Raw genomic sequence first — 25,967 nt, 5'->3', positions numbered from 1 at the left:
CAGTGACCCCTGAGCGCAGCACACCCTGCTCGGGCCCCTTCAGCCTCCTCCACGGACATGAGGAGGGCAGAACTGAGCAGCAGCGGAGCAAGAGCTGAGAGACACTGGAAATATTGCTCATTTTCAGGAACAGACTAATTGTAATCCGGAGGAATTGTTGAGGCAATTACACTGTTCAAACACTTTGAATGCCTCTTATTAATTTCCTCTGCATTATCCTCTTGCCCCCTTGGAGATGACCAAGACAGAACTTGATTGCAACTGCTGCTTGCGAGCGCGGCAGTTCCTTGGGAGCCATTAGGAATGCAGCATCCGCTGGAGTTGCCATGGAGATGCCAAGGCTGATTGTAAGCCAGGTGAAGCGCTCCTGCTGCCGCTGGCTCATCCCTCCTCAGGGACATGGCCACGCAGCCTGGCACTTGGGCAGGAGGAACAGTAGCCCCAGCCCAGGCAGTAGTGCTGCTGGAAGGGATGGCTGTGGAAATTGGAGTGTGGGCCAGGTGCTGGTGGCTGGAGAGGGAACCGTGGTGAAACTGTCAGGAGTAATATTGACAAGCCTGAGAGCTACATCTGCAAACAGAGTTGGGGTAACAGGAAAGGTTCACTGTGCCAAATCCATGTCCCAAATATCCTGGGTCCAGCCTTTTGCAGGTCCTCTCTAGATGGCCTCGCTGCCCGGGCCAAGAGCTGCTCTGAGGGAGCTGTGGCCACTGCTGGGTGTTTTGCCCCTATCAGAGGAGGAGGTGACTCCTTCTGGGGTTGTGCTGTAGCACTGAGAAATCCAGTCTTTCAAAATTTGGCAAGCACAGTGTGACTTGAAATACAGTCTGAGCACAAATTAGCTGAGAACACATTTGTCTGTGGCAGAGGGAAGGTGGCTGTTTGGCAGCAGGTGGCTTGCTTTTATGCAACAGATATTCTGTCTTCACTTAATAAACATCTATCAGATAAAAAGGTGATGCAGCTGACATTAGGCTCATCTATTCTTAGATCTGGCATTTAGGAACAGGGTTTCACTGCTTGGATCTGCCTGGAAGCATGTACCATTTCACAGGCAGGAAGGTCCTTCACTGTTAATAAATTTTGACTCCAATTTAATTGCAAGATAAGCAGACATCCTCTGTGCCCCAGCTTGTCACTGCAGTGTGTGCTCAGCCATTGCCTGCATTTGTGTGGTTTGCCCAAAAAATCAGACTTCTCACACTCAGTGCTGCCCTCTCCTTTCAGGGTTCAGTTTCAGGAGAGCCCATCAGACCACTGGGGCACCAACTGGGGCGTATCTGCTCTATGGATGCTATTACTTTATATAAATCCTACTTTTATACATATATATATATATATATACACAAAAAAATATATTTATCTCTTACTTTGTAGGTATCTTGCTCTGACACTATGATTATCTCCCTTGAAATACAAAGTTAAAACAGTTCTTACAGATTTCAGACATCTAAGTGAAGGGCAAGAATCCTTTTTTTTTTGGTCTTCTTTTGAGAATGGTAATGGAAAAAAATATTACCAGATATGAAAACAGGGTCAAAAAGCTGCAGATAAATGGGGCAGGGCATCAACTGAAGTGACAGGAGACCTAATTATGGGATTGAAGCTGCGGGATAAAATAGGTAAAAATCTCACAGGAATTTGTATCTCCTTGTATTTTTTTTTTAAAGAACTTGAAATGCTCTTTTCTCTTCTCACCTGAGCCTTTTAGAAATCGGTATATTTTTAGCTGAAAGTTGGAGACAAGGACCAAATGGCCTTGGCATTAAAAAAGATATTTGAGTTGTCCAAGAACAGTTGGAGAGATGTTTGCATTTCTTTCCTCATATTCAGGACTGGATGGCTGACTTTGGAAATGTGGGGGAAATCAAGGAAAACTGTTGGGCTTTTTTCCCACTTTTTCAAATTGGAGTTTGTAATCACCACCACCATCTGTCCCGTTGTACTTTCTACCATCTACCCACTTCATGTGCTTCACTTAGAAGGGCAAAATTACAGGGCACCAAGATAATATACCATGACTGCAGCAGTCACCCATCCAGGGTGGGATGGGCCAAATGGACCTCTAATGGAAGATGTCCCTGCCCATGGCAGGGGGGTTGGAACTAGATGATCTTTAAGGTCCTTTCCAACCCAAACCATTCTACGATTCTGTGATTCCATGCTTGCAGAGTCACATTTGCACACTCAGGAACGATTGTTCATGTTCCTGCTCAAGTGCTTGCCCATCCCAAAGTTCAAACTTGCAGGTGCAAATGGCATTTGGCAGTATGGATGGGTCAGCTAGCCACAAACCTCAGAAAATCAGGCATCTGAAAGCCTGAAATGCTGGGACACACAATCTGAGGGAGGAGATTAGGAATCAGGTTGAGCAAATGTCCCCCATGCCTTCTGCTGTGCTCTGTGAGAAGAATAAGGAGCGTGTGCTCTGCAGGTGGGCAGAGGCCTGGGAAGTTGCTGGTGGGCAATTCATTTGCTGGGAAAGTGATGGTAACGCATCAGTGAGAGGAACATATTAGTTTGTGGGTATGTAGTCTGCTCCCGCTGCTCATGAGGCTCCACATTTCCCAGGGCGCTATGAATAAATAATGCAGTATGAAAATGAAGGCAATGTGGTTATCGGGGCTGTTAGATGGAAACACATCGGGAGCTGATTTGGATCTGAATATTCTGCCTATAGTTGAATGTAGTGGCTACTGGGGAAATCACTTCTCTGGAAGACCGTGCATGCTGGTGAGGAGAGGGTATCACGCTGGTCCTGGGACATGCTTATCTTTAGGAAGGAGTATTGGGAAATTTTGCTTCACGTTGGTGAAACTTGATTACTGCCTTATCATTCAGAGCTCGAGGGATATATCCATGCTGTTCTTATAACCTGTTATTTCCTCACAGTTCCTCATAGAAGTGATGGAGGCTGTGATGTAGAACTGCACGTGTGTTTGTGCAGGAGAGAGAGAGCCTTGTGCCTCTGTAAATGAAAATCCATCTGCTTTCTGTCTGGAGGAGGATGCTCAGTGCTGGGCACAGGCTGTTTGCTCTGGCTGCCACAGTGAGCAGTGGTCAGTGAAGGTGTAAAGCTGCAGGCCCCATAAATGGGAAACTTGCAGTAGCTGATTGAGGACAGAGCTGTGGCTCCTCTGGCAACCCCCCAGGTCCTAAATCTGCCCAAAGCAGCAGCTCAGGGCCCCTGGGAGATTCTGTTTCTGCAGCAGGGCTCGTTGCTGATTCTGTGGGAAAGGGAGCCAGGGGGGAACAAACCAGGGCTGTGCCAGGGTGCTCACACTGTTGTTCCTGGTCCATGTGCCAGGACTCCCACTGCTCCCACCAGTGTCTCACAGGGAGACACTGATCCCATGCCAGACCCTCAAACCAGAGTCACTCACTTGAACTCCACTTTGATGCCAACAGGCAGGAAACCTGCTGATAGTGCTGGAAGGAGATCCAAAGCAGTGCCAGCACATCCCAGTCCTTGTCCAAGTGTGGAGCTGGAGGTACCTTTTCTATTGGGGGTTGCACTAAAGCCTTTCAGTCTTCAGTGACTTCTTCAGTGAGAAACAGGTGAGTAGGGAATTACTGGGAGAACTTCTGCCTCCTCTGCCAAGCACAGAGTGACAGCCCCGTGCAGGGACCTGGGGGAACACTGTGAGCTCTCCAGCAGGTTGTTAAAAAATCATTTTCATTAGGAAGCAGAAATCCCACTGCTGAGAAAGATTGTTTCATAGGAGTAGATCTGGGCTTGCTAAACAGAGTTTTTCACTTCCAGCCAACCCACGTCACATGGTGGATGCTCTGGTTGTCTTGCCAAAAGGTGGGCTCAGGCTACACCAAGAGGGTGTTTCTATGTGCACCAGCCCTTATTCTTTTACCATGAACAGAATCTCAGACCTCTGGGGTCCACAGGTGCAGGGACAATGGCACCTGGAGAGGCACTTGGTGCTTACAGCACCCCTGGAAGTGTTTAATCTCAGGGCCTTGGCACAAAGCTCCTCCTCAATTTTCTATTTTTTTTGCCCATTCTTTAGCTCGTTTCATTCTTCATCCCAGGTTCCTCCTGAACATGTGATTGAATCCAATACTGCTCCCTACTCTGTTATGCAGTTCTGGAATATAGCACTGAACTCTTTGATTTTCAAACTTTGTCATCTGCAAAAAAAAATTGCTTTACGTGTGAAAGTAAAATAAAAATTAAAACATCATTGACAAGAAAAATGGTTTTGAGCAATTTTCATTTTACTCTTTATGTCTTAAAACTACCTCAATATTCTAGCAATAATTTTGGGTTGTTTTGACCTGAAAGAATCAAAGTCTTTCTTTTCTGACAAGGCTGACAGATGCTTTGACTGATGATAGCGAAAATCAGGTCTTTTAGTCTAAGAAATGTTACAACATCATTTGCATACAAACAGGGACAGAGACAAGCTCTTGAAAATCTTTTGCACTTGCAAATCCTGACACTGGAGACAAATAAAAGGAATTTTACTCCCTAAGCCCAGTGGATGCTCAGCAATAATGACATTGTTATCAACATTGGTTTGAAACTCCAAATTATGAGAGTGAAACTGGGAGATTTTTGCCTTTCCTCCCCCCAGACAGGCTCTCCCCATCCTCTCCTGGCTGTTAACAATCCAGAAGCATTAAAGGCAGGGATCTCTGAGGCTGCAGTGAAGCCCCATGGGGAGCCAGGCTTGTTTGTTCCAGTTCTGTGTGCATCCCAAATCAACTTCTCTTCTTTGTATCTTTTGCCATAAACAATTATGTTCATAAATATGCAAAGATCTGCTTCCTCTGAGCAAAACCCTCCACTGTCACAACTGGGCCAGGCAGTGAAGCCATGCACGCTTATTCCCATCATTATGAACTCCAAAATGAAATGAAATGAGAAGGGCAAGTGTTGGGAGAGGAGGCTGTGGGACAGGGACAGGGACAGGACAGTGCCTCTTGTGGGGGCTGCTCTGTTGCCCCTGCCTGGGGGGCTGCACATTGCCCTGCTGTGTGCTCAGTGGGGGGAGAGCTTCTCCCCTTCCCCTTTCTCTTCCTCTTCCCCTTTGCCTTTCTTCTCTATTTTCCCTTTCCCTTTCTTCCCTTTTCCTTTTCCTTTTTCCTTTTCCTTTTTTCCTTTTCCTTTCCTCCTTATTTTCTCTCTTTCCCTCCTTTCCTTTTTCCCCTTTCCCTTTTCTCATTTTCCTTTCCATTTCCTTTTCCCTTTTCTTCTTTCCCTTCCAGGCTGGCAGCACCCACCAGGGCTGGCAGCAAGCCATCCCCACCCCAGACTGGGGCCACACTGGCACTTCTGGAGGGGCTCACCGAGGTCCCCCACACTCAGACACTGCTGTGGTGGGGTCTGGCCTCCCCTGGCACATAAAAAAAATAAATTGCCATTTCACCCATGTGTTATCCAACGACGAGGTTTCAGTTTAACTCCTCAGAGGGGCATGGAGCTGCAGGGGAGCACAGGCCAGCATCGCATCTGCTGGACAGAAATCCTGCAAATTTTGGTCTAAACCATGAGGATTTTGCAGTGGCTCTCCCTGGCTCCCTTTTCCTCCCCTGTGATCACATGAACAGTGCACCATGTGAGAGGCAAGTACTTCACTCAGCATTTTAAAACTGTTTGTTACGAGACTCTATGAATTTAGTAGAACTTCCTAAATATTCACAAACTGCTCAGCAGCTCCATGAAGGATGGAGCAGACTTGGGCGAGGGGGGGAGAATTTACTATTTTGTAGAGTCATCATATAAATTATTCACCAGCCCTAATCTCCCCAGCTGTATTTACTGTCCTGGGCCAAGAACTCCAGAGGCTGCTGCTCCCAACACCAACCAGCAATTTTGCTGCTTCGGCTTTTGGCGGTGAGTCAAGGTCAGACCTGACCCAGGCAGACGGGGTGGGAGGATGGGGGGGATCACTGGAAGCATCCAACAGGAAAAATCTCCATTAGGCCAATATATGAATGGCCTTCCCAACAGGCACTCTATGCATGGTGAACAAGCAGCAATAATTATGGGATTGCAGGGGCTCCAGATGTTTTGTGTACGTTTTAGTCTTCATTTACTTGTTTTCTGTGCCGAGTTACTTGGGATACTGAAAAATGTAAATATGTGATGAGCAGCAAGAATAGATCTCTGCCCTGCCTCCCTCTTCCAGAAAAGCTAATTAATCCAAATACTAAAATAAAAACTGCTTGAGTCTGCTCCAGCATCAGCCATGAAAGAGCGCTCATAAGCAAATAACTGACAATTAAAGCCCAACTGACAGAAAAAAAGAAAAATTCCCAAGTTGTATAGTGCTACAGCCAGCTCTTTCTACCAGTGGGGATCTAAGGGAGAGTTGTGTCAATAGGAAACAACTCTGATAGAAATTGCTGGCACCCAGGTGCCAAAAAACTGCCTCAAACCCTGGGCTAGAGCCACTGGTTTAAATCAGAACTGTTTTGACAGCCTCCTTCATCCCAGATTTTTTAGCTCCTTGTTGTTAAAAGCATCATTCTGGTGGAAGTTTGGAGATGGAGAAACTGAGGCACAGAGCACAAGCAGGGCTGGCAGCTGAAGGGATCCCTGTGACTGGGGTGGGAGCAGATTGTTGGGCTGGGTTTGTTAAAAATCAGGGCATGCGATAATACATACATTGCCTGATATACACCAAGCATGGCTCAGGGCTGGCTTTCTCCTGGCTGTTGATATGGGATCCCAGCCTGGAGGACTGAGGGTATGACTGCAGGAATTATATGGAGGATATATATATATACACACATATATATGTGTACATATGTATATACTGTGATCTGATGTGTGCTCTTCAGAGTTTAATGCTTTATTTAGACTGAATTAACTTGCTTCACAGGGCTTTGTTTATCCATTTTAATAAATCAGCTCTTTCAGCTAAATCTTGCCTTAAGAGTTGATCATAACCAGAGCCTCTAAGAGCGCAGCAGATATAAATATTTGCTTTTACATCAGGAATACTCTCCTGAGAATGCTTTAGAACTGACTGGGTTTGCCTAAAACAGGGAAGCTGGTAATTTGCTGAGTTGTTAAAAAGAAGTGAAGAAGCAGAGAGGCAGAGCTGCAGGTAAGGGATCTTTGGTCACTGACCTAAGGGCCAGTGTGCCACAGGTGCTTTGAGCCTGCAAGCTTGTTTCCTCCACTCCTCCCAGGTGAGGATGGAGCCTGGAGGCAGTTGAAGCTGATGCTGTAACATGGAGGGAGCACAAAGCACAACACTGGAGTCCAGTGGGGATGGGCAGAGGCAGCAAATTACAAGTAATTTAAACTTTCTAATTTTTTTCCTCTACTTAGAGATCTAGACAAGCATTCTTGGCACTAAAAATAAGTGTCTTGCTGTCCCCTTTCCCCTTTCCTTCTCCTTTTCTTTCTCCCCTATAAATGCACTGATATGTCACAATTTGTGGATGCTTTTGGAAAGGGGCCCCAGCTCTCCAGTGACTTGTTCCTGGCCCTTGGCATCCTTGGCCACCGACTCCCCTTTGTGCTCAAACAGGAGCTGAATTCCTAAATAGTTTTAAGTATGTAGGTTGAAAATGTGTTGTATAAAAAAAAAAAATCTTTAAAATAAAATACTCCAGAATTGCTCTTAGCTAATGAGCTTTCCTGGCTGTGGAGGATGGTCATCTAAATGGTGGCAGATAATCTCCAGGAGAATGAGGACAGCCTAGATTTCAAGAATAGCATAATTGTATGTAAATGCAAGGAACAGGGAGCTTTTTTTAGCCTGAAAGAGTAAAGTTCATCAGATAACATGGCAGCTTGAAGCCCGGGAGCTCAGATTAGCTGGGGGCTGGGGAGAGGGCTGGGAAGCAGACAGAACAGAGCCTGGTGGGTGCTGCCAGCCCGATGCTACACAGGCATGGCTTTTGGGGCTATTAAATTGTGAGGGTAAATATGTGCCCGTTTCTCAAGAGCCCTCAGCCTTCACCTAACAGCTCCCATTAATTAACCCCCCACTCAGTGCTGCTGTCTTTCAGAGAACCTTCATCAGCAAATGGCTCTGCAAAGCCACCGAGCAGAGTGGACAATGCCAGAGCCACTTGGGCCTTTTGCAAATGTGGGATTATCTGGGGAAAATAATTTCCAGATCAGGGTGCTGCTGATTATTTCTAACCTCACACTTATGTTATCTGCATCTTTCTGCAGAGGCTCTGCTGATGTGCTGATGTGCACCGGGTCCAAGGCTGGGTGGCTTTTGCCTTCCTGAAAAACAAGTCTCAGTGTGCTGGAAGCTTCCCTGCACAGCTTCAGTGACTTTTGGGCTGACATGCTGCCAACACTGGGGTGTTTTAGGTGTTACAGGGGCCTATACTGAGCCCCACAGCCTGCTGGGAACATGGATGTAAAGGATGATGTGCTCTCACTACCACCCGGGCTATGGCCAAGTGTGCAATGCAGATGCTGGTTTTGCAATGAAGGTTAACTCTAGTCCATCCCCTGGGTTCACACTTGGCAGGTCTTGCCAAGGACTTCTTGGGGAAAAAAGGGAGGAAAAAAAGAGGTATTTTATGGAAGAAAATTGTGGCAGCAATAGACCTGATCGGATTTAATTATTTTATTTTTTTTAAGCAACAGTGACTGTGCCAGGCTGACTCTGGCAGCACAGCTGTCTGGGGCAACCCAGCAAAAAGCTACCCACTCCCTCAGCCAGTAATGAGCCCAGAGAAACTGGACCCACTGACACTCATCCTGAGCTTCAGGTGGTATCACCTTCACTTAGTTTTGGAGACACGAAAGTAAATGTCTGTGTGTGCCCCCTGCTCCCACGGGGCGCTGGCACCCGCACGCAGCGAGCACAGAGAGGGAAACCAGCAGGGCCAGATGGCGACAGAGCAAAATTTTACAGACTGGTAGCTCCGTCCCTCAAGCTCAGTGGGTTTGTCAGGAATGGTTAATCATACTCCAAATGGGCTAAAGAAGACGAAAAAGAGCATTCTTTTTTTTTTCCTTTTTTAACCATGTGTCTCCAAGTGTACAGGACTACTGGAGCCCGTAGGAAAAATGAAAAAGGTTTGAAAGGTGCATTTGCACTTTTTTTGCTGAAATTTGTACCAACTCTGTATTTCTTATAAAATGTGATCTGAGACCTTTCTCTTGTGCTGGTGAAGGGCCCAGGAGAGAGGAGCATCACCTGAGACACTCTCATCTCCCCAGTTTGTTGTCCACCTGTTCTGATTCCAGGGCTGCATTAAAGCTGGGGTGTACACCAGTCATAGCAAGGATAGAGACGCTCTGCAGTGAGAACCAAATTTTTGAAGAGCTGCATCCAGCAGCAAAACCATCCTGTGAATGGGGGCACTGTGCCCTGGATTTCAGTAGAAAATTGCAGGGGAAAAGTGCAGCAATTCTGTTGCAAGGAGTTTCTACAGCTTGTTCCATTAGCCCTGGGGAGAAGCAGCTAGGAGGAAAAGGGGAAAGGCTGGGAATTAGTGTTTTACCGTTTGCTGAGCAATCCAGGCTCCTGGTGTACAAGAGTAGCTCAGCTGTACCACAGCTTACAGACAACATTCACTGTCCTTTTAATCACTGACAGTGAATTAAACTGTATATATTAAATAATATAATATAACATAAAATACATATAATAACCTGCAGTTCCAGTGTCATACTTGTTCCTGAAAACAATACCCCTACCCAACTCACCAGGTCTATTTTGGAAAACATGGAAAGATCTGTGGTCTTTCTAAGAAAAAGGATGTTATTTGTAAATTCCACATTGAAGTCTCTCCCAGACTATGCCAGAGGCCCACCAGGAATTTTGGCTGAGCAGTGCTGGCTTTTACCAGGTGAAGACTTCAAAACACGCTGGAAGTGTTCAGAAGGTGGCACTTGGGGATATGGGGTTAGTGAACACAGTGTGTTGAGCTGATCTTGCTCGATGATCTTAGTGATTCTATGACTTGGTTTTTTTAACACCAAAAAATTAGTCCAGGACACCAACCCTGGGGAAGGTGCGTGGTATGCAGGAGATGCTTTCCTTGTCCACCAAAACCACACCAGGGATGGGGCTGAACTGGTTCTTGTGCTTTTATTGCAACACCAGCTTAACGAAAATCAAGTTTTCTACTCACAATTAACCAATACTCCTTAAGAGCAAAAAACATACACATGAGACTCTTCCCTTTGGATGAATACTTCCATTTATTCCAACTGGAAAAACATTTTTTTTAAATATACTTAAGTGTAATTTCTTTTTTCTTTTTAAAGGAATAATAATTATCACATTGTCCTTTACAAACAACAAAAAAATTCCTAGCAATAGTCTGTGGTATGGAGACATCCATCTTCCAGATTTTTCTGCATCTGCTGCTTTGAGTAGGCATCAGGGTGTCCCTATGTGTGCCAGGGATGCCGGTGCCATCCCTGCAGTGGGACCCTCATTCCCACTGGTGCAGGGCAGGGGCTGGCTTGGAGGTGCAGTGGCATCCTGAGATGCTGGCAGCACATGGGAGGAGGGCTATTAAGCCAGTTAAGCTCTCAGCCCTCCTGTGGCTCAAAGCCCAGCCTTATCTTAACACCCTCAGGTGCTAACCCGCATCTTTGGGTGCCAAGAGCCCCTTTTGCAAACCTGCTTCTTTCTGGGAAGCACCGAGACAACTTTTCATTGGCTTGCAACTGGGACATGCTGGGATGGCAGAGCCCCAATGGATTAAAGCACACAGAGAACAAACTCACATCCACCATAAATACAACACAGCTGAGCCCTATTTATAGACCCTCTGCCACGGTGAGGGCTGTCCTGGCTCTGTGGCAGAGGCTGAGCCCCCCTAGGGGTCAAGCCCCCTGGCCCCACATGGCCCCAGAGGGGTGGGGGCGTCTCGCCAGACAGGATGGGGCCCACAGGGAGCAGTTTGCAGGTGTTCTCATATGTGTTAGGCAGTAGGCAATACTGAGACTTCCACTTGGTAATGAACAGCAGTTAACATAACCCAGGAGACTAGAGCACCATAAGACAAGTCTATATTCAAAACAACGTCATGCTGACATCACACAATTGCACCATTTACACTTTATTTACTCCAAATAATAGTTCAATGTTTAGTAACTTCAGCGTTCTCTACAGAGGTGTGAAATTCCTTCTCCAGCTTTGGTCATTTACAATGTTGCAGACATTTGGTAGTTTTGTTCTTTCCTGTTTAATAACAACAATTTAAAAAAAAAAAAAAGTCCCTTTTGCAGCTGTCAGGGTTCCTGTATCTGACTGGTGGAGCATACCTGTGAATCACAGGCGTGAGCAGATTTCAAAATGCCACTGAGGCCTCATCAAGACCTAATGAATCAGAAAATGCTCTCCTTATTGACCAGGATCAAAACAACAGAAAAGAGAGTTAAAACAAAAAAACTAAACCTCAAAAATCAATGACAACTCAATTCTCACTGATATACTTAAAGAATTTGGTGATGAAATGGAAAGGGGGATCCAAAGTACTGTTTGGTTAGCTCTGGCTGAAAACAATTCTGAACGTGCATGCATTTTCCCAGTGACTCCTAAGATATAGAAATTACTCTGATATTACAAAATACAAAAATATTTTCTCCAAACTGTCATTTACATCGCATTTACAACAACCATGGAAATAACTTAGGTTCCCACACTGTCTGAGAGACAAATCACCTACCAACATGGCTAATGGAAAACAAAAACGTGGTGGAAAGCAAAAGCTACTGGCAAACTGATGCTGAGAGTCAACAGTGGCAACCAAAACGTATGGACAAACAGAGCTCAAAGGGGTGGCAGTATCTGGGAGAAGGAGGAGAAACTACTGGGTAAATATTACAGGCTAAAGTGAACTTTTTAAATTTTTTTCTCCAAAGTAAGATGTGCAAAATATATTCACCGTGCCCAGGATTATGACTATTTATAGAAGCCAGTCTACAACCTTCTTACAAATCCCCACTCTTCGGGCCTTTTTTTTGTTACAATAAAAGCACTTACATGATCTAAAACAGTGCAAGATTGTGAGTTAATTTACATTCTCCCAAGGTGCCTGGCAAGGGTGCCATTAGGATATGATACAGTTTTTGCTCTTCTGTCTTTTCCGGCTGTGCAACTGTCCCCTGGCACCCACTGTGGAAGACTTGGGCATGCTGTACGAGCCGTACTTGTGCAGGAGCTCCTCGCTGGTCACGTACCGGAGGCGGGTGGGCTGGGGAATGGGCTCCCCGAGGAAATAGCCCTCGTTGTCGGACTCCGAAGAGGAGGAGCAGGTGGAGCACCAGTCGTATTCAGCGAAGTAGGGCCCCCACCTCTCGCCCAAGTGGTTCTGCAAGGCAAGATCCGACACCGTCCGGGGACAGTGGCCGTAGACGTCCCTGCGGGGACCCTGCTCCACCGTCTCTCTGCAGCTCCTCTGGTGCATGAACGGGTCGTAGTCGTCCCTGGCTCGGAGCGAGGGTCTCTCCTTCAGCCGGTAGCACTGCTCGCTGGCCAGGTGCAGGGCGTTATCCGACCGGGAACGCCGAGACCGCCGGGGCCGGTGCGGGCGGTAGTGCCGGTCGTCATCCCGCAGGGTAGTTCGCCGGCGCGTGCGCTCACTCATGGGGGCATGTCTGGGCACCTCCTGCACCCCCAGGTTGCCCCCGGGCACCCCACTGCCGTAGTCAAAGCTCTGGTGCATCCGCCCCGGCAGTGGCCGCTCTCGGTAGCCGAGGGGGCTGGCGAGGTCGTGCAGGGTGGGCTCCATGTCCTGGTACTGCTGTGCTGACAGCAGGCTGCGGACGGACTCAGCGCTTCGGAACTGCATGGAGGAGTTCAGGGTTCCCATGTTGCTCATCTTCTCCGAGACGTTCATACCTGAGTCTTTGCTCAGGTCAGGCATGGAGAACCTGGAGAGATGCTCCTGGCGCTTGGCTCCACCATCTGCTGAGAGGCCTTTGCAGGGAAAGGGCAAAGGAAGGAAAAAAGAGAGTTAAGATGGAGAATTTTCTATCAGTGGAGGGTGGAGGCTGGTTTTGGCCCAAGGATTTTGCTTTAAAAAATAACTCAGTGGTTTCGATGCTGTCCTGAAGAGCCCTTTCAAGAGGAGGATTTTTATTTTTTTTTAAAGAGCAGGCAGTTCCTCCTTTGGGGAAATCACACCAATTTAAGGTGTTTTGTGTTGGACTCCAAGTTGCTTTTCACGACTTCCTTTCCCATATGTCTACACTGTCTGCGACTTGATAGGAATAACCAGCGATGCCAGGGAGAAATCATGCGTCAGAGGTAACCTGAGGCCTCCTGCACGCCAAGATAACTGGGGTGCCATGATCCAGCACCCACACCTTGTGCTTGGAGGACTGAACAACGTCGGGGCAAATGAAAACAGGGCCACTGACTAATTCAGGCTTGTCACCATGCTGCACTGCACAGATCCCCGAATGACACCCGAAGGCACAGCCTTGGCCACGTGCATGCAGTTAGGTTTCCCAGGAGACAAGGAAACACCCCAGGACAAGAGAGTCTTCTATAGCTCCCTGTAAGCAGTGGGACAGCTGGAGGGTCAGGCTATCCCTACAGATATCCAGGGAGCTGTGTATGGGCAGGAGCCAGGAATATCAGCTCCAGCTTGATGAGCTGCCCTGCCTGGGAAGGTGACCCACTGGGTCACTCTGATGTGACAACAAGCCCTGAGCTCCTACAAGGTGCTTTCCTCCAGCCCAGAAAGCCTTCACCAGGCAGTAGGGAAGCGGGGTGTCTCCTCAGCACCTGCCCATCAAGAAGAAACAATGCACCCCACACTGCCTAGTCCTTGTCCTGTTTTATGGGTGTTTCCTGACTATTTTCTATCTCCCCATTGGCTTGACGAGTGGCAGCAGTCGGTGCTTGCACTGCAGGCTCAGGACAACATGTTTCGCAAGTTATTTCAAAGGAAATCCATTTCATCCCAAATCAAACGCAGAGTGTTTGCTTTGGCTCTCTTTTCCCTGTCCCTCTCTGACAGCCTCCCGGTGCAGACCCAACGCGCAGAACTGTGCACCATCAGCAGGATTTCCAGCATGACGCACTGCCTTTATGCAATCACCGAGAATTTATGACTTTGTAAATTAATTAAAAAAAATAGCAACCCAGCCCAGAGTTCAAGAACAAACCCCCTCTTCCCTTAACAAAAGCTGTCTGCATTTCATCGACAGCTCGGCTCCTTCGGCATTAGCCACTGCTGCCAAACCTGAACAAGAACATGGGCTGCTGTCACTAACCCCACTCATGAGCTGCTTCAGGGTTTCTCTGGATTCAGCCTTAAAAAAATCAACAGATCCTGCAAAGCTGGACAAAGTTTTCCAAACCCTCCCCTCGGTGGCACTACGGAGAACTCTGACTGCCTCTCACATGGTTTGGCTTTGCTCCCCGAGTCCCAGTGCCACAGCCACTTCTCCCTGAACCTTTGCTTTTCTGCTCTAAATGGGGATGTTTCTGGAGCTTATGATTACAGAGGAAGGTAAAGTGAAGGTGATCCTTGAATGCTGCAGGAAAAGGGAGAGGCTGGGTTAAAAAAAAAGGAAAAGGCATGTTTTGTTTCAAAAAGGACACACTTTCCAAGCCAGGCTCGTGCCTTTTTTTTTTTCCTAACCCACGCTGATCTTGAGTGAGCAAACCCAATCCTGACCACTGCCCTTTAAAATCAGTTCTGGATGGGCTCCCTGTACCCTTCAAAGTCCTGCCCACCCATGCTCACTATGGGAGTGAATGATTCCCAGCATGTTTCTCCTCCCTGCTGGAGCTGCGATCTTCTGTCCCTCCTGTGTCACTGTGGAGGAGCCCAGCAACCCCCAGTGAGGGAAAATTAACTTGGTAACATGCACAAGGACCTCCTGCAAAGCCAGAGCAACAGTGGGATTGCTGGCAGAGCTGATCCCAACGAGAATCACAGTGGCCTTAATCAGACCTGTCAGACAATAGCTGACACTGAAGAAAATGACCCCTTGGTGACATTTATGCAGGTCCTCATTAAGAGAACCGGCGCAGCTCTGCAATAAGAACAAGCTATGGCAGTACTGGGCAGGAATGCAGATCCAGCAGCACAGGATGCTTCTGTGGCATCAGCAGGTTGATTTTGGCAGCACTGTTTAAAAGGGATTGACCTCATCTCACTCACAGGGGTGTGGGGCGAGCTGGTGCTTTGCCCCCAGCGCCAGCCACATTGGGTGGTACAGCTGCCCCTCACAGCCATCTCCCTCCTCCAGTGCTGCATCCAGCAAAGAACAAAATTGAGCATCTGGGGAGAGGCTCTGGAGACACGGAAAGAGCAAAACAGTATTTTTAAATTAAACAAGACACATCTGCTTCTCCACATCACGGGCAGGAATGCTGTGGTCGAGATCAAGCAAGACGACCAGCAGTGAAACCTGTTTGTTTCTGCCAAGAGTAAAGCAAGCTGTGGTAAGCAGGGTGCTCCAGCTTGGAAAAGGCAGAGACAGCACTTCACCAGTTTAGTTCGTGCAGGCCAGCCCCTAACACACACCTCCAGCAGACACCATGAATGCTTTAGTCTTTTCCCCTTGGAATTGCTGGTCAGCACAGGGCAGCGAGTTCAAATAAGGAGCCTGCAATACACACATGGCTCAGGCTCAGAGCGTGAGGTTTAATCAGGGAATGTTTCTGGCTCTTCATCCAGACAGCCTGATTATAATTAAGCACACACATTTTAAGATCTTGAATTGCTGGGAAAATGTTGATTCTAAGAGGAATCCTGCACAGAGCACGTCCATCACCATCATCGCCAGCACACAGAAGCTGGGGTGTGATGGAACCCTTTCTTGGGAGGCTGTAGCAAAGCAAAGCCACCCTGACATCCAGTGGCTTCATTTCTCCATAACACAGAGTGGGAAAGGCTCCTTGCTGAGGGCCAAATGCATCTTCCCAGGCAGACTGGGCAGGTTGCACGTGCACATGCCTTTTTTTGGGAACCACAGTACAAAGTGACCCAGCAAACACCGCGTCCGGGAAGAGGGAAATTTTATTCCATCTGCTCATAGTGACAGTGAAGGATTCATTCTGCTCATTCAGGAGCAAAGATGTGCTTTTCCAGCATTGCTGAAGGCACCAAGAGCTCTGCATAGTTCTTATGATGCCCAGAGCAGGTATTAGGTTGAGGATGCAAGTTAAAATCCTCATGGAACACAAAGGTGCCTCCAGGCTGAATATTACATTTATACCAGCGTAAAGCATCATGAGTGGGGTTAGGCCCACATTAGTCTTTCTAAGCTCCCAATATGATCCTGTCCCTCCCTGTGGAGCAACAAAGGCTCAGCAAAGCATAGTGGGAGCAAGCCAGGAGAGCTCCGGTATGACCGCAGCGAGTTCAGGGGACAGCAATAACCATTTGTCTAAAAAAAATTTCATCTAGAAAGTATAACCTGGGGATAAAGTTTGAAAGAGCAGGGATTGTTTAGTCTAGAAGAGAGAAGGCTGAAGGGGATATAATAACAGCCTTCAAATATGGAAAAAAATGCTTGCAAAGAGGAGGGAATACATTAATTCTCCAGGTCTGCTGACTCCTGCAAGGAAAATTTCAGCTTGGAGAAGAAGAAAACTCTCCCTGTGTAATCACAGCAGAAGGTGTCTGGGGCAGGCTCCAGCACTGGAGAGTTTCCCTGGCACCTAAAGGCCAGGGATGCCCAGGCACACGCAGGGCAGCTCCAAGTCCCTGCTCCCACACTGCCCTGGAGAGCGCAAAGGTGTCTCCTGAGGTTATCTGCCATTCCAGAGCTACACTTGTACACGAGGCCCCATCTTCTTGAGTTACCAATATTTATTTACAGCCGCTGCAGCTCCCTCTTAATGAAGTGTTTCATCTGGGAACACAGCTAATAACACGAGCAAGCCCCAACCTGGAAGAAAGAGCATGCGAGGGGAGACCCCACCACACAGCCCTGACTTTTTTCTAACAAGGAAACCTGAGAATCTGTTTCCCAAGGCCATCCAGGGGACCAGAAGCCCCGCTCTGGGCCTGTGGCACGGGATGGTTGCTATCACATCACAAGACCATTACCAGGGTGCAAAACCAGGGGCAACGTGCTGACCCCACCAAAATTTCCTGCTGCAAAACGATGCTCCGAGCCACTGAGCGCATCCATCACTGGCTGCCCCAGAGGCCCTTGCACTGTAAGAGGAGAGATGGCACCTGCTGCCGCCCGCACGGTGCACTGGCCGGTGGCCGCCCCACGGCCCGATCGGTGCTGGCACCGCGGCGCACGTGGACACAGCAGGTTTTTTTTGCTGCCGCTCTCCGCTGTGTGGGGCTGCCAGGCTCAATATTTCACCCCGGAGCCATGGAAACGCACGCCTTTCGGATGAGCACAAGCGAGAGCTGCAGCTCGTCCGCGGGCGTTCGATACAGAACTCGAGCTGGTTGCAGCGCCAGGAACACAAAGCAGGCTTCTGGTTAATGTTCAGGTTTGCTGAGAACACGCTGCACAATCCCCTCTGAAGTCCCTCCCCACCCCTATTAAGAACCGTGTTTATCCCATAAACATTGCCAAGGGAAATAACACCCGAATAAGCAAAGTGACAGCACAAAGATATCCCTCGTGAGCATCACCTCTGCAACCTTGCCACAACAAAGCACTCAGAGGCGCTTAAACCCCACTGTGTGCTTTGCTAAACCGGGGCTGCAGGTTGCATTAATTATGAATTATTAAACCACTCGGCAAATGACAGCAGAGAGGCCGCAGAGAGTGCGTAGGCTGGGTGTGAGGCTGGGAGTGGAGCCCCCCGTGAGGGGAAGTAGCTCCCAGCCCCCATTAAATCAAACTCCCCATGAAGCTGGGCTAACACAGGGTGAGCCAGCATCCCACTGCAGAGAGAGCATCAGTTGCTTCACTCCGGCAGGGGAACGCAAAATGCCCTGACTTAGGATATTGCGAACAAACAGGGCTGTGCTGACGCTTGCTTCTTGCCTTTACATTTATCACAGTGTACACATATACCTGTACACTGCAGCCCTCACCACCTGAGCCCCACAGAGGTGCCTGCCAGCACCAAAACCTGGCACCCAGCCCTGACAGCCAGTGTTTAAATGCAGCATAGCATCTCATGTCCAGCCCCCTGTGTCAGAGCCTTCTCTCCCACAGCATCAGGCAGGTACATCCTCAAACCCCTCAAACTAAGTTTATTTCAAGGTCAATCCCAAGAACTAAAAAGGAACTTAAGGAGAAACAGCCTGCCCAGGGCTTTGTTTATAGCTCAGCCCCATCTCACTTTTGAGTGACCTCAGGGTGTGCAGAAATAAAGCAGAACCCTTATGTAACTGGAAATTGAGGAAACTAAACGATTTGGGGGAAAGCAGAGCACTCACCAAGTGGGTCGCGGTCCCAACAGCCTCCCATGGTGTGCCCCCATTTGCCACCCATGGATGTCAGGGTGTATTTCCCACCTGATCAGTCCTTCTCTCAGCGAGTGCTGCTTGGGAAAGGGGTTGGATTTTAACCCAGAAGCCTCCCTGTAACCTCTTCATTACCATCCCCAGCTCCTGAGATGAAGCAGGACAGCCAACACGCTGGATTGGGGATGATGTGCCATTGCTTACCCTGACAACATGTCCTTTTAGAAGTCCATTTTGGGTCTCCTCTGGTTTGGTTGTTAGTTTACATGCTTTGCACTGTCCATGTGTGACACTGAAGGGGTGAAGCCATACATATGGCTGATCCTGCAGCACCCACATCAAACCTCCCACAGGCTGAGCAGCAAGAGGCAAGTAAGGGGGAGAAGAAACACTCCTGACAGGTTTTATAGTGTTTTGGCATTGGGCCTTTAGGATGGAAAACCTTTATCTTCACATGGGTTTTGAAATTATCTGGCTTGGATTGGGGAGTGTTATACTCAGGTCTCAAAATTGCACGAAATCCTCCCAGGGATCTCATCTTCCGACTTGGAAGCAGTTTTGCGCTGCCCGTGTCTGGGGAAAAGAGAGTGATAAGAACATGCTGGAGAGCTGGGAGCCTCCTTTTTTTCTCAGAAAAAGCCAGGAACAGTAAATGTGTCATTTTCTGGCTTGTCATTTTCTGGAACTCAGCTGGAGTGCCTGGGGCATCTGCCCTCTCCAGCCCACAGGAGAGAGGAGCCCTCACAGGATGCAGTGCTGCTGAGGACATGGGGATGGGGACCACTCTTCAGATCCCTCACACCTCACTGCCATCCTTGAGGGTGTTCAGGAGCTGCTCCCAAGCCCTCAGTGCAGGAGAGACTGGATCAATGAATGTTTCTCCAGAAAATATAACCCTGTCCCTGAGGAACATGGCTTGTTCTCCCCCTCACCTGTCCTGCAGCTTTCAGCTCCTCCTCAAGCAGAGGAAGAAGAGGGACTGGAGAAGATGATGCTGTCAGGTCACTACAACTCAGACATGCAGGGATCAGCCCTGACCCACGTGCATACTCATATGTCCTTTCTCTCCATTTGCTGGGCATATCTGCTTGGAATCAGCAGAGATCAGTTCTTGATTTCTAATTCCGCTGCCAGGCACACACAGTGCCTGCAAAACCTTTTTTTATAGGGGAACACAAGCACAAGCACTGGGAGCAGGGCTGATGGACTGAGTATCTTCTGGGAAGTGACTAACCTCTGGCTGGTTCAGGCTTCTCATCATGAACAAAGCTTCCTGGACAAACTTCATCTTAGCATTGTCCTGATGGCTTAATGCAGGGAGCCATGAGGTAAACATTGCTGTAGGATCCACTGGTTTGTGTTGTTACTAATGCCATTAAAAAAACCCCAAAAAATAAAAGCAGCCAAAGGAAATAAAAATATAAAAGATAATATAAAATTATAACATCAGCAAAAATGAGCTCTCTCTTGGAAAACGGGCTGGGAAATATATTTTGCTCTTTGTCTCTCTATCTAATGGCCATATTGGGCAAGAGGAGGACCTAGTCTCCAAACTGTAGTGGATCAAAGTCTGTTGTAGCCTTCAGCTGATGGCAGAAAAGGGATTTTCAAACAGAAACGTGCAGGGGAAAGAGAGATGCCCTCCACCAGCAGGAAATTCTGCCCTTTGCCACTGGATGTGTTTAAATCACATCAGCACTTGTGGCAATTACACAAGCACAAATCAGAGCACAGCGGAGACACTCCCACCTAATTCAAACCCCAAAACAGAGCACAAGGAGGGTCACAACCACCTCTGCCACTACTGTGTCTGCTGGTGCACTAATGCCCACGGTGACAGCAGAGCACAACCCAGAACTGTGAGGGCAGGTGCCCAGGATTAACACGGTGTCTCACCTCTTTACTAATCCATGAGGAATTGGCTTTAAAGTGATTAATAGAGCCTTTTGGGTAAGGTAGAAACCTGGGGTCTTGCAGGAGATTGGGGTCACATAGATCTTGGCCTACACAATGGCTGACCCCGAAATATTATAGGGAACAGCATCTGCTCACAGCAGGCAGCCTTCCGGCCAAAGGACAGGGATTACCGCTGCACACCCTATAAGTTATCTGCATTTACTGACGTCTCCGGCTAATTAGTAGTTAAAGTCATAATAGAAACATCACAGCAAAATCTGCTGCCAGGGAGGGACCAGCTTTTAACATGTGCTCTGCAGGTCAGGGACTGTTTGCCCTTCAGCTCCCTATAAAAACCAGAACGTTTTCAGCGATGCCATAAAACCTTAGATGGATGCGGTGTTAATTATTTCACTTTATAAGGTGGAGCAACTGTGCAGCATCGGTAGCTCAAAGGGACCTCATATGTGGATGCCTGGGAGGTTCTGGCAAAGCAGAGCTGGGGAATGCGGGGTGGAGGGAAGGGGGTGAGCCAGACCCCCAGGCTGTGTTGGGAGGAGCTCTGCAGGGTGCCTGCTGGGCAGCTTGCTTGGCCCCAGAGCGGATGGCAGGGATGGGAAAAGCCAGGAAGTGGGGTGGTGTGCCCTGACACCACCTGCCCAAAAACTTGCTCTCCCTCAGGTCACCAAGTCTCCCTGTCCTCAAAATGCTGCCAATTAAATTGGATGATAATTTTGTCCTCCATAACTGCAGACATGGCCCTGGGGTAGCTGCCTGTTGCTGCTGCAGTGCCACCAGCTCAGCTGAGCCAGCTCCCAGAGCAAGGAAAATTATTAGAACCTTACACATTAATAAAAATGTTATCACCTCGCTCTGCAGAGGAACGGTGTACACTTGCTGCAAGCCCCATCATGCTGAGCATCTGCTCCAGAAAGCAGGAAAGCAGTGAAATGTTAAGGCAGGCGCTGCCTGTAAGGAAACTCATACTTTGGCTCTGTATGGAGGATGGGTGCCTTTGGGAGGTTTCCCTCTCAGCATTCTTAAAAGGGGTTTTTAAAATGAAAGACAGAATGATTTTCACTCCAATACGAAGGGCCTGTCATATTTCCTGCCTCTTGACCTGTATCCCCAATAACTTGTTACACTTCAGCTCCAAAGCATGCAACAACCCCTACGCTGCGCAGGGACTACTCATCCAAGCTTGGTGTTGCTCAAGACTCTTTGTACAGATGGGGTTTACGCAATACGAGTTTTTAGGAACACAAGAGGCTTTGGAAATGTGGAGCTTTGCTTAGGGAAATCTTGTTTCAGAGAGCGATTCCCAACTCCCTCTCCATTTCACATCTACTCCTCTGAGTATATTTGAGGCTGTTTGAGCAACCCTTCCCAGCTCATTAGCTTCTCTCCCCCATTTTGCTGCTTGCTGGATAAGGAGATCCTGGCTGAACACAGGGATCATTTCACATATTGCCATGGGGCTGGCAGCTTCCCTAAACAAACACACCAAATCCCGGGAGCGGGTGAGGAGGCAAGGGTGTAGCAGAGCAAACCTGTCCATCCAGGCAGGGCAGAGCCCAGAGTTCGGGTTCAGCCAGGCTCAGCTCTCCATGGGTTGATCCTCGCCGGCGCATCCCCACCACTCAGTGCCAGCACCCTGTGAGGCATCCTCGGGACTGGGTACCAAACACCCCACAGGCCACTCACTGCCAGCGACAAGGACTCTGTTTTGCAGGGGTTCAGGTGCAGGACCTGCCCAAATCCAAGCAAGGCTTAGCTGGAACAGAGAAAAGCCAGGGGAGCCGCAAAGAAGCAGCAAGGCAGCATCTCTGGTGCGCAAACCAGGCCCACTATTCTCTTTCCTGAGAAGTTTTCTCTGCTGAGGGACTCAGAAGCAAGGACAGCTGTGCCACATGAGTGGAGTAGAGCAAGCTGCAGGAAGGATTGAGACTGCCCAGTGCCAGCTGTGGACCAGAGCCCCACACAGACACACACCCCCATCCCCGCAGCCACAAATGAAACCCAAACATGTTTGGGGTGAGAGGTCTGAGAAATATGACTCTGGGATGCTCTCGTGAGAAACGGGCTCAGCTTGATAGGACAAGCATCTCGCCAGGCTTTTCCCTGCAGTTTTTACTGAGGGATTGGGGAAGAGGAATTAAAGAGCTGTGCACAGAGGGGGAGGAATTTAACTAGTCATGTGCTTGAGGATGGCATAACACTCAAAAGGGGCTAACTGGGCCTATTTCAAAGCATTTAAAAATATTTTTAGCCTGCAAGGGCAGCTGACAGCAGTCCTTCAAGCGCTGAAGCCTGGAATCTGCCTCTGTGTTAGCAACTGGCCTTGATTTTACTCCTCTCTTCACAAAAGGGAGGATTAAAGAGCTTGAAAATACTTGTTTTGAGCTGCACAGAAAGGCCAGCCATCCATAAAGCCCTGCATTTGGTAAACAAGCCAGCAAAGGGAGAGGGGTTGCCAGGCACACGGGGGCCAGGCAGGCAAGCCCATGTCACCGAGCCGTGGTCCCCAAGCTGTCGGTCACTCTCATAATGAGAAGACACCTGCTATGGCACTGACCCAGAGCACCAGGGACTCAATCACATGGAGGGCATCCTGGGGTGGTCTATGGGTGGCAGGAGCAGGGGTGACATACCTGTTGCATTGCTGAGTGCAAGGGACTCCATGGAGCCCCGGGGAGTCTGCTCGGTGGGCGTCAGGTCCTCTGTGAACTTGAGGGCATTGATGGGGTGACGGGTGCGGCACTGCGGTGTTGGCATCCCACCTTCCTCTTCCTCCTCGTACTTGGGGACTTTGACACTTCCTCTGGCTTCAGGGAAGCTCTGGTTGGACATGTCACTGTAGCTCTCCTGTGAGCGAAGCCTCCCCGAGTAGTAGTCCTCTCTGCAGTCCTGGATGAAGCTGCCGCCATGGCTCTTCATTGCCAGCGAGGAGCTCCTCTTTGGGTTGCTGAAATGTTTTGCCCATAAATCTGACTGCGAGCCTGGGACCTGGCTGGGGTTATAGGAGGTCCTTATGTTGCACTGGCTGAGAAGCTGCAAGGGGGTTTGGGACTGACTTTGCTCCATCTTGCCACCGTAGTGATAGAGCTCGTCCCGGCTCCTCCACAAGTGGTCCCTGTTGAGGCTTGGTGTCTGGCTGGCCAGGCTCAGCAGATCCATCTGCAGGGACAGCGGGTCCACATCGGTGGAGAGACGGTTGGAGGTGACCTGCAGCTGGTTGCACGGGCTGCGTGCCCCCTCCTCGCCTTTGCCCTTGTTCTTGCCGATCTTGGCGCTGCGGCGGGACTCCTTGGCTCGCGCGCTCTGGAAAGCTGAGTCGGAGGAGTCGGAGCCATTGGGGTCATCGCCAATGCTGCAGGCCCTGGAGCAGAAGATCTGACCCTGCTTGGGCAGGAAGGGCCGTCCCAGCAGGGACTTCTTGCACTGGGCACAGCAGAAGCAGGTCTCGGTGGCGTGCCAGTGCTGGCCATCGTATGTCATCTGGCCCTGGTCGATACCTTGAGGAGGAAGATGCACAGCGTCAAGGTCACTTAACACTGCACAACACCTGCATCAAGGTCAGGCTGGACGGGGTTTTGCGCAACCTGGTCTAGTGGAAGGTGCCCCTGCCCATGGTGGGGGTTTGGAACAAGATGATCTTTAAGGTCTCTTCCAACCTTAAGCATTTCATGACTCTATAATCCCCTGTGAGTGACATGCACCTGGCCTCAGTCTCAAAAGTCCTTTTTCAGGGTTTCTTCAATGCATGAAACTAATCCCATTTCTAATTCCTCCCAGTTCTAATTCCAGGCCTTTGCTTGGGAGTTACTCAATGTTAGGAAAGGCAGCAGAACCATGCCTCAAGCTATTTTGAATTAAATGGGGATATTTCCGATCATAAAGCAAAGGAATGCAAGAAGTTCTCCATAAAGTCCTTGAAGTCAAAGCAATAACATGCTGCCTATTTAAAAAAACAAAAAGCCTCTAACTGAACCATAATGAGGAATTTGTGCTGCCCTGGTTAAGCATGTAACAGAGCAGATGACATCCCTGTCCCTTGCTGCTGCTGCGGCCCCATCCCAATTTTATTTTGTCTTCTGGAGCCCCTTCTCCAAAACAGAATAGAAAGAGCTGGCCCCAGGGGTCAAACACACACCCTTGCCTTGCACCCAGACCCATTTCCTGGGTTGCTTTGCCAGCCCGCCTTGGGCTCAGTAAGGGAATTGATGCAAGCAGTCTGTCCCCCACCAGCAAAACCCCAGGGGGCACACGTCTGCACACTGTTCTCAGTCAGAGCCGTGAGCAAAGCTCCTGAGGTTTCAATTATAACATTTATCCACTTGTTTAAACTGCTGTTCATGGCAAAAACCCTCGTTACCTGAGAAACTGCCATGCACAGCGTGGGCTGGCCAGCACGGCGGGTGCTGCACCCCCTGTGTGCACAGCGTGTGCTCACACACCCGCCGCGGCCGTGTCGCTGGGGGGCCGAGTGCTGCCAGATAACTTATAAATGAGCAGTATGTTAATGGTCTGTTTTATTCCAGCCCAAATTAGGTTTGGTGTAATCAGGTTTTTTCTCCCCTTGTAACGAGCAAAATGCTTTTATACAGACTGGAGTGCTACACTTGTGGGCAATTAAGAGACAAGACGGTGGGTGGGATCCTATCAGCTCCTTTTCCACTGCCCAAAGCCATCTTGCAGGGGAAGGAGCGCAGCCTCCTTTCTCTATCCTCACCTACCCGACCCAAGCCTTACAAGCACATGCTTACCTCTGATTTACGTGGCTCTTAAGCACAGCACTTAATGACTGCTATGAGCAACTTGCAGCAAAACGGTTGCAGACCCTCCTTTGGTAGAAATGTGCAAATATGCACCAAAACAGGGATTTTACCCTGAAAACCTAACAGTCAGCAGGCTCCAGCCAGCTGGTCAGACTGAAGATCAGCAGATGGGGAAGCACAAGAGAAGGCAGTGTGTGAGAAGCGTTAACAGCTGCTTCTTCACCGCTCTGCAGCTGAGCTTTCGGGAAGGATGTGCTGCAGGTCACAGCAAATGCATCCTCCCAAGTGCTTCACTGAAGCCCTGAATTTCCCCTCCCTGTGCCATCTGGCTGGTGCACAAGAGCAAAATGTTTGGTTTTTCTTTCTCTGCAGCCCCTGAAATATTTGAACATGTGAGCTCACCTCTGTGGGCAAAGGGAGAGCTGCCTGCATGCTCACGAGCAAGTGCTCAGCCAAGTGGCAAAGGGGACTGGGGAGAGCAGCAAGGTGCTTCCCAGCCCACCTGGCTGGGGGACAGCATATCCCCCTGAATAAAGTGCATTTTAAACCACTGTTCTAGAAACACAGATGGACCCTCATGAGTTATTTCTTTCTGTCTGAGAACACCTATCTGCGGGGTTGATTTAAAAAGGCAAACAGAAACAGTAATGATGCCTAATGAACAAGCACCTTTTCTGACAGTGATCTTTTGGCAAGCTTGGATGGGAAAAATCTGTGTTGAAGAACCAGGCTGTTCACAGGAAAATGAGATTTAAAGGAAAAAAAGCGTGTGTTACATTAGGCCAGGGAAGGCTTTCACCACTAGCTGCCACAGCTCCTGAGGTACCCTCTGATAATTAATTCTCCCCTCTCTGACTACAGAAAGGGATAAACAGTGGTTTGACCAAACAAATCACTGTGCCACCTCCTTGGTGGGATGGGAGAGGGGTACAAGAGGCTGGAGCAGACCCCAGCCACAGGCAGTCCTGCCCGCAGCCCCACAGTGTC

General features: G+C 48.9%; 1 protein-coding gene across 4 annotated transcripts in view; it reads right to left on the bottom strand.

Moving 5' to 3' along the window:
* Positions 1-10,128: 10,128 nt before the first annotated feature.
* Positions 10,129-25,967, bottom strand: part of PRICKLE2 (prickle planar cell polarity protein 2) — a 105,324-nt gene continuing 89,485 nt past the window's right edge. For all 4 annotated transcript variants that reach the window (XM_064667291.1, XM_064667292.1, XM_064667295.1 and 1 more), the window contains 2 exons: positions 22,854-23,717; positions 10,129-12,878 (listed from right to left, as the gene is read on the bottom strand). In XM_064667291.1, coding sequence (XP_064523361.1) covers positions 12,010-12,878; positions 22,854-23,717 — 1,733 coding nt within the window. In that variant the 3' untranslated portion in view covers positions 10,129-12,009. The remainder of the gene's footprint in view (positions 12,879-22,853; positions 23,718-25,967) is intronic.

Source organism: Pseudopipra pipra, chromosome 11 (genome assembly GCF_036250125.1).
Source record: "Pseudopipra pipra isolate bDixPip1 chromosome 11, bDixPip1.hap1, whole genome shotgun sequence".
NCBI lineage: Eukaryota > Metazoa > Chordata > Aves > Passeriformes > Pipridae > Pseudopipra > Pseudopipra pipra.
Note: the sequence above shows the minus strand (reverse complement) of the source record. Positions and strands in the feature narration are given on the sequence as shown.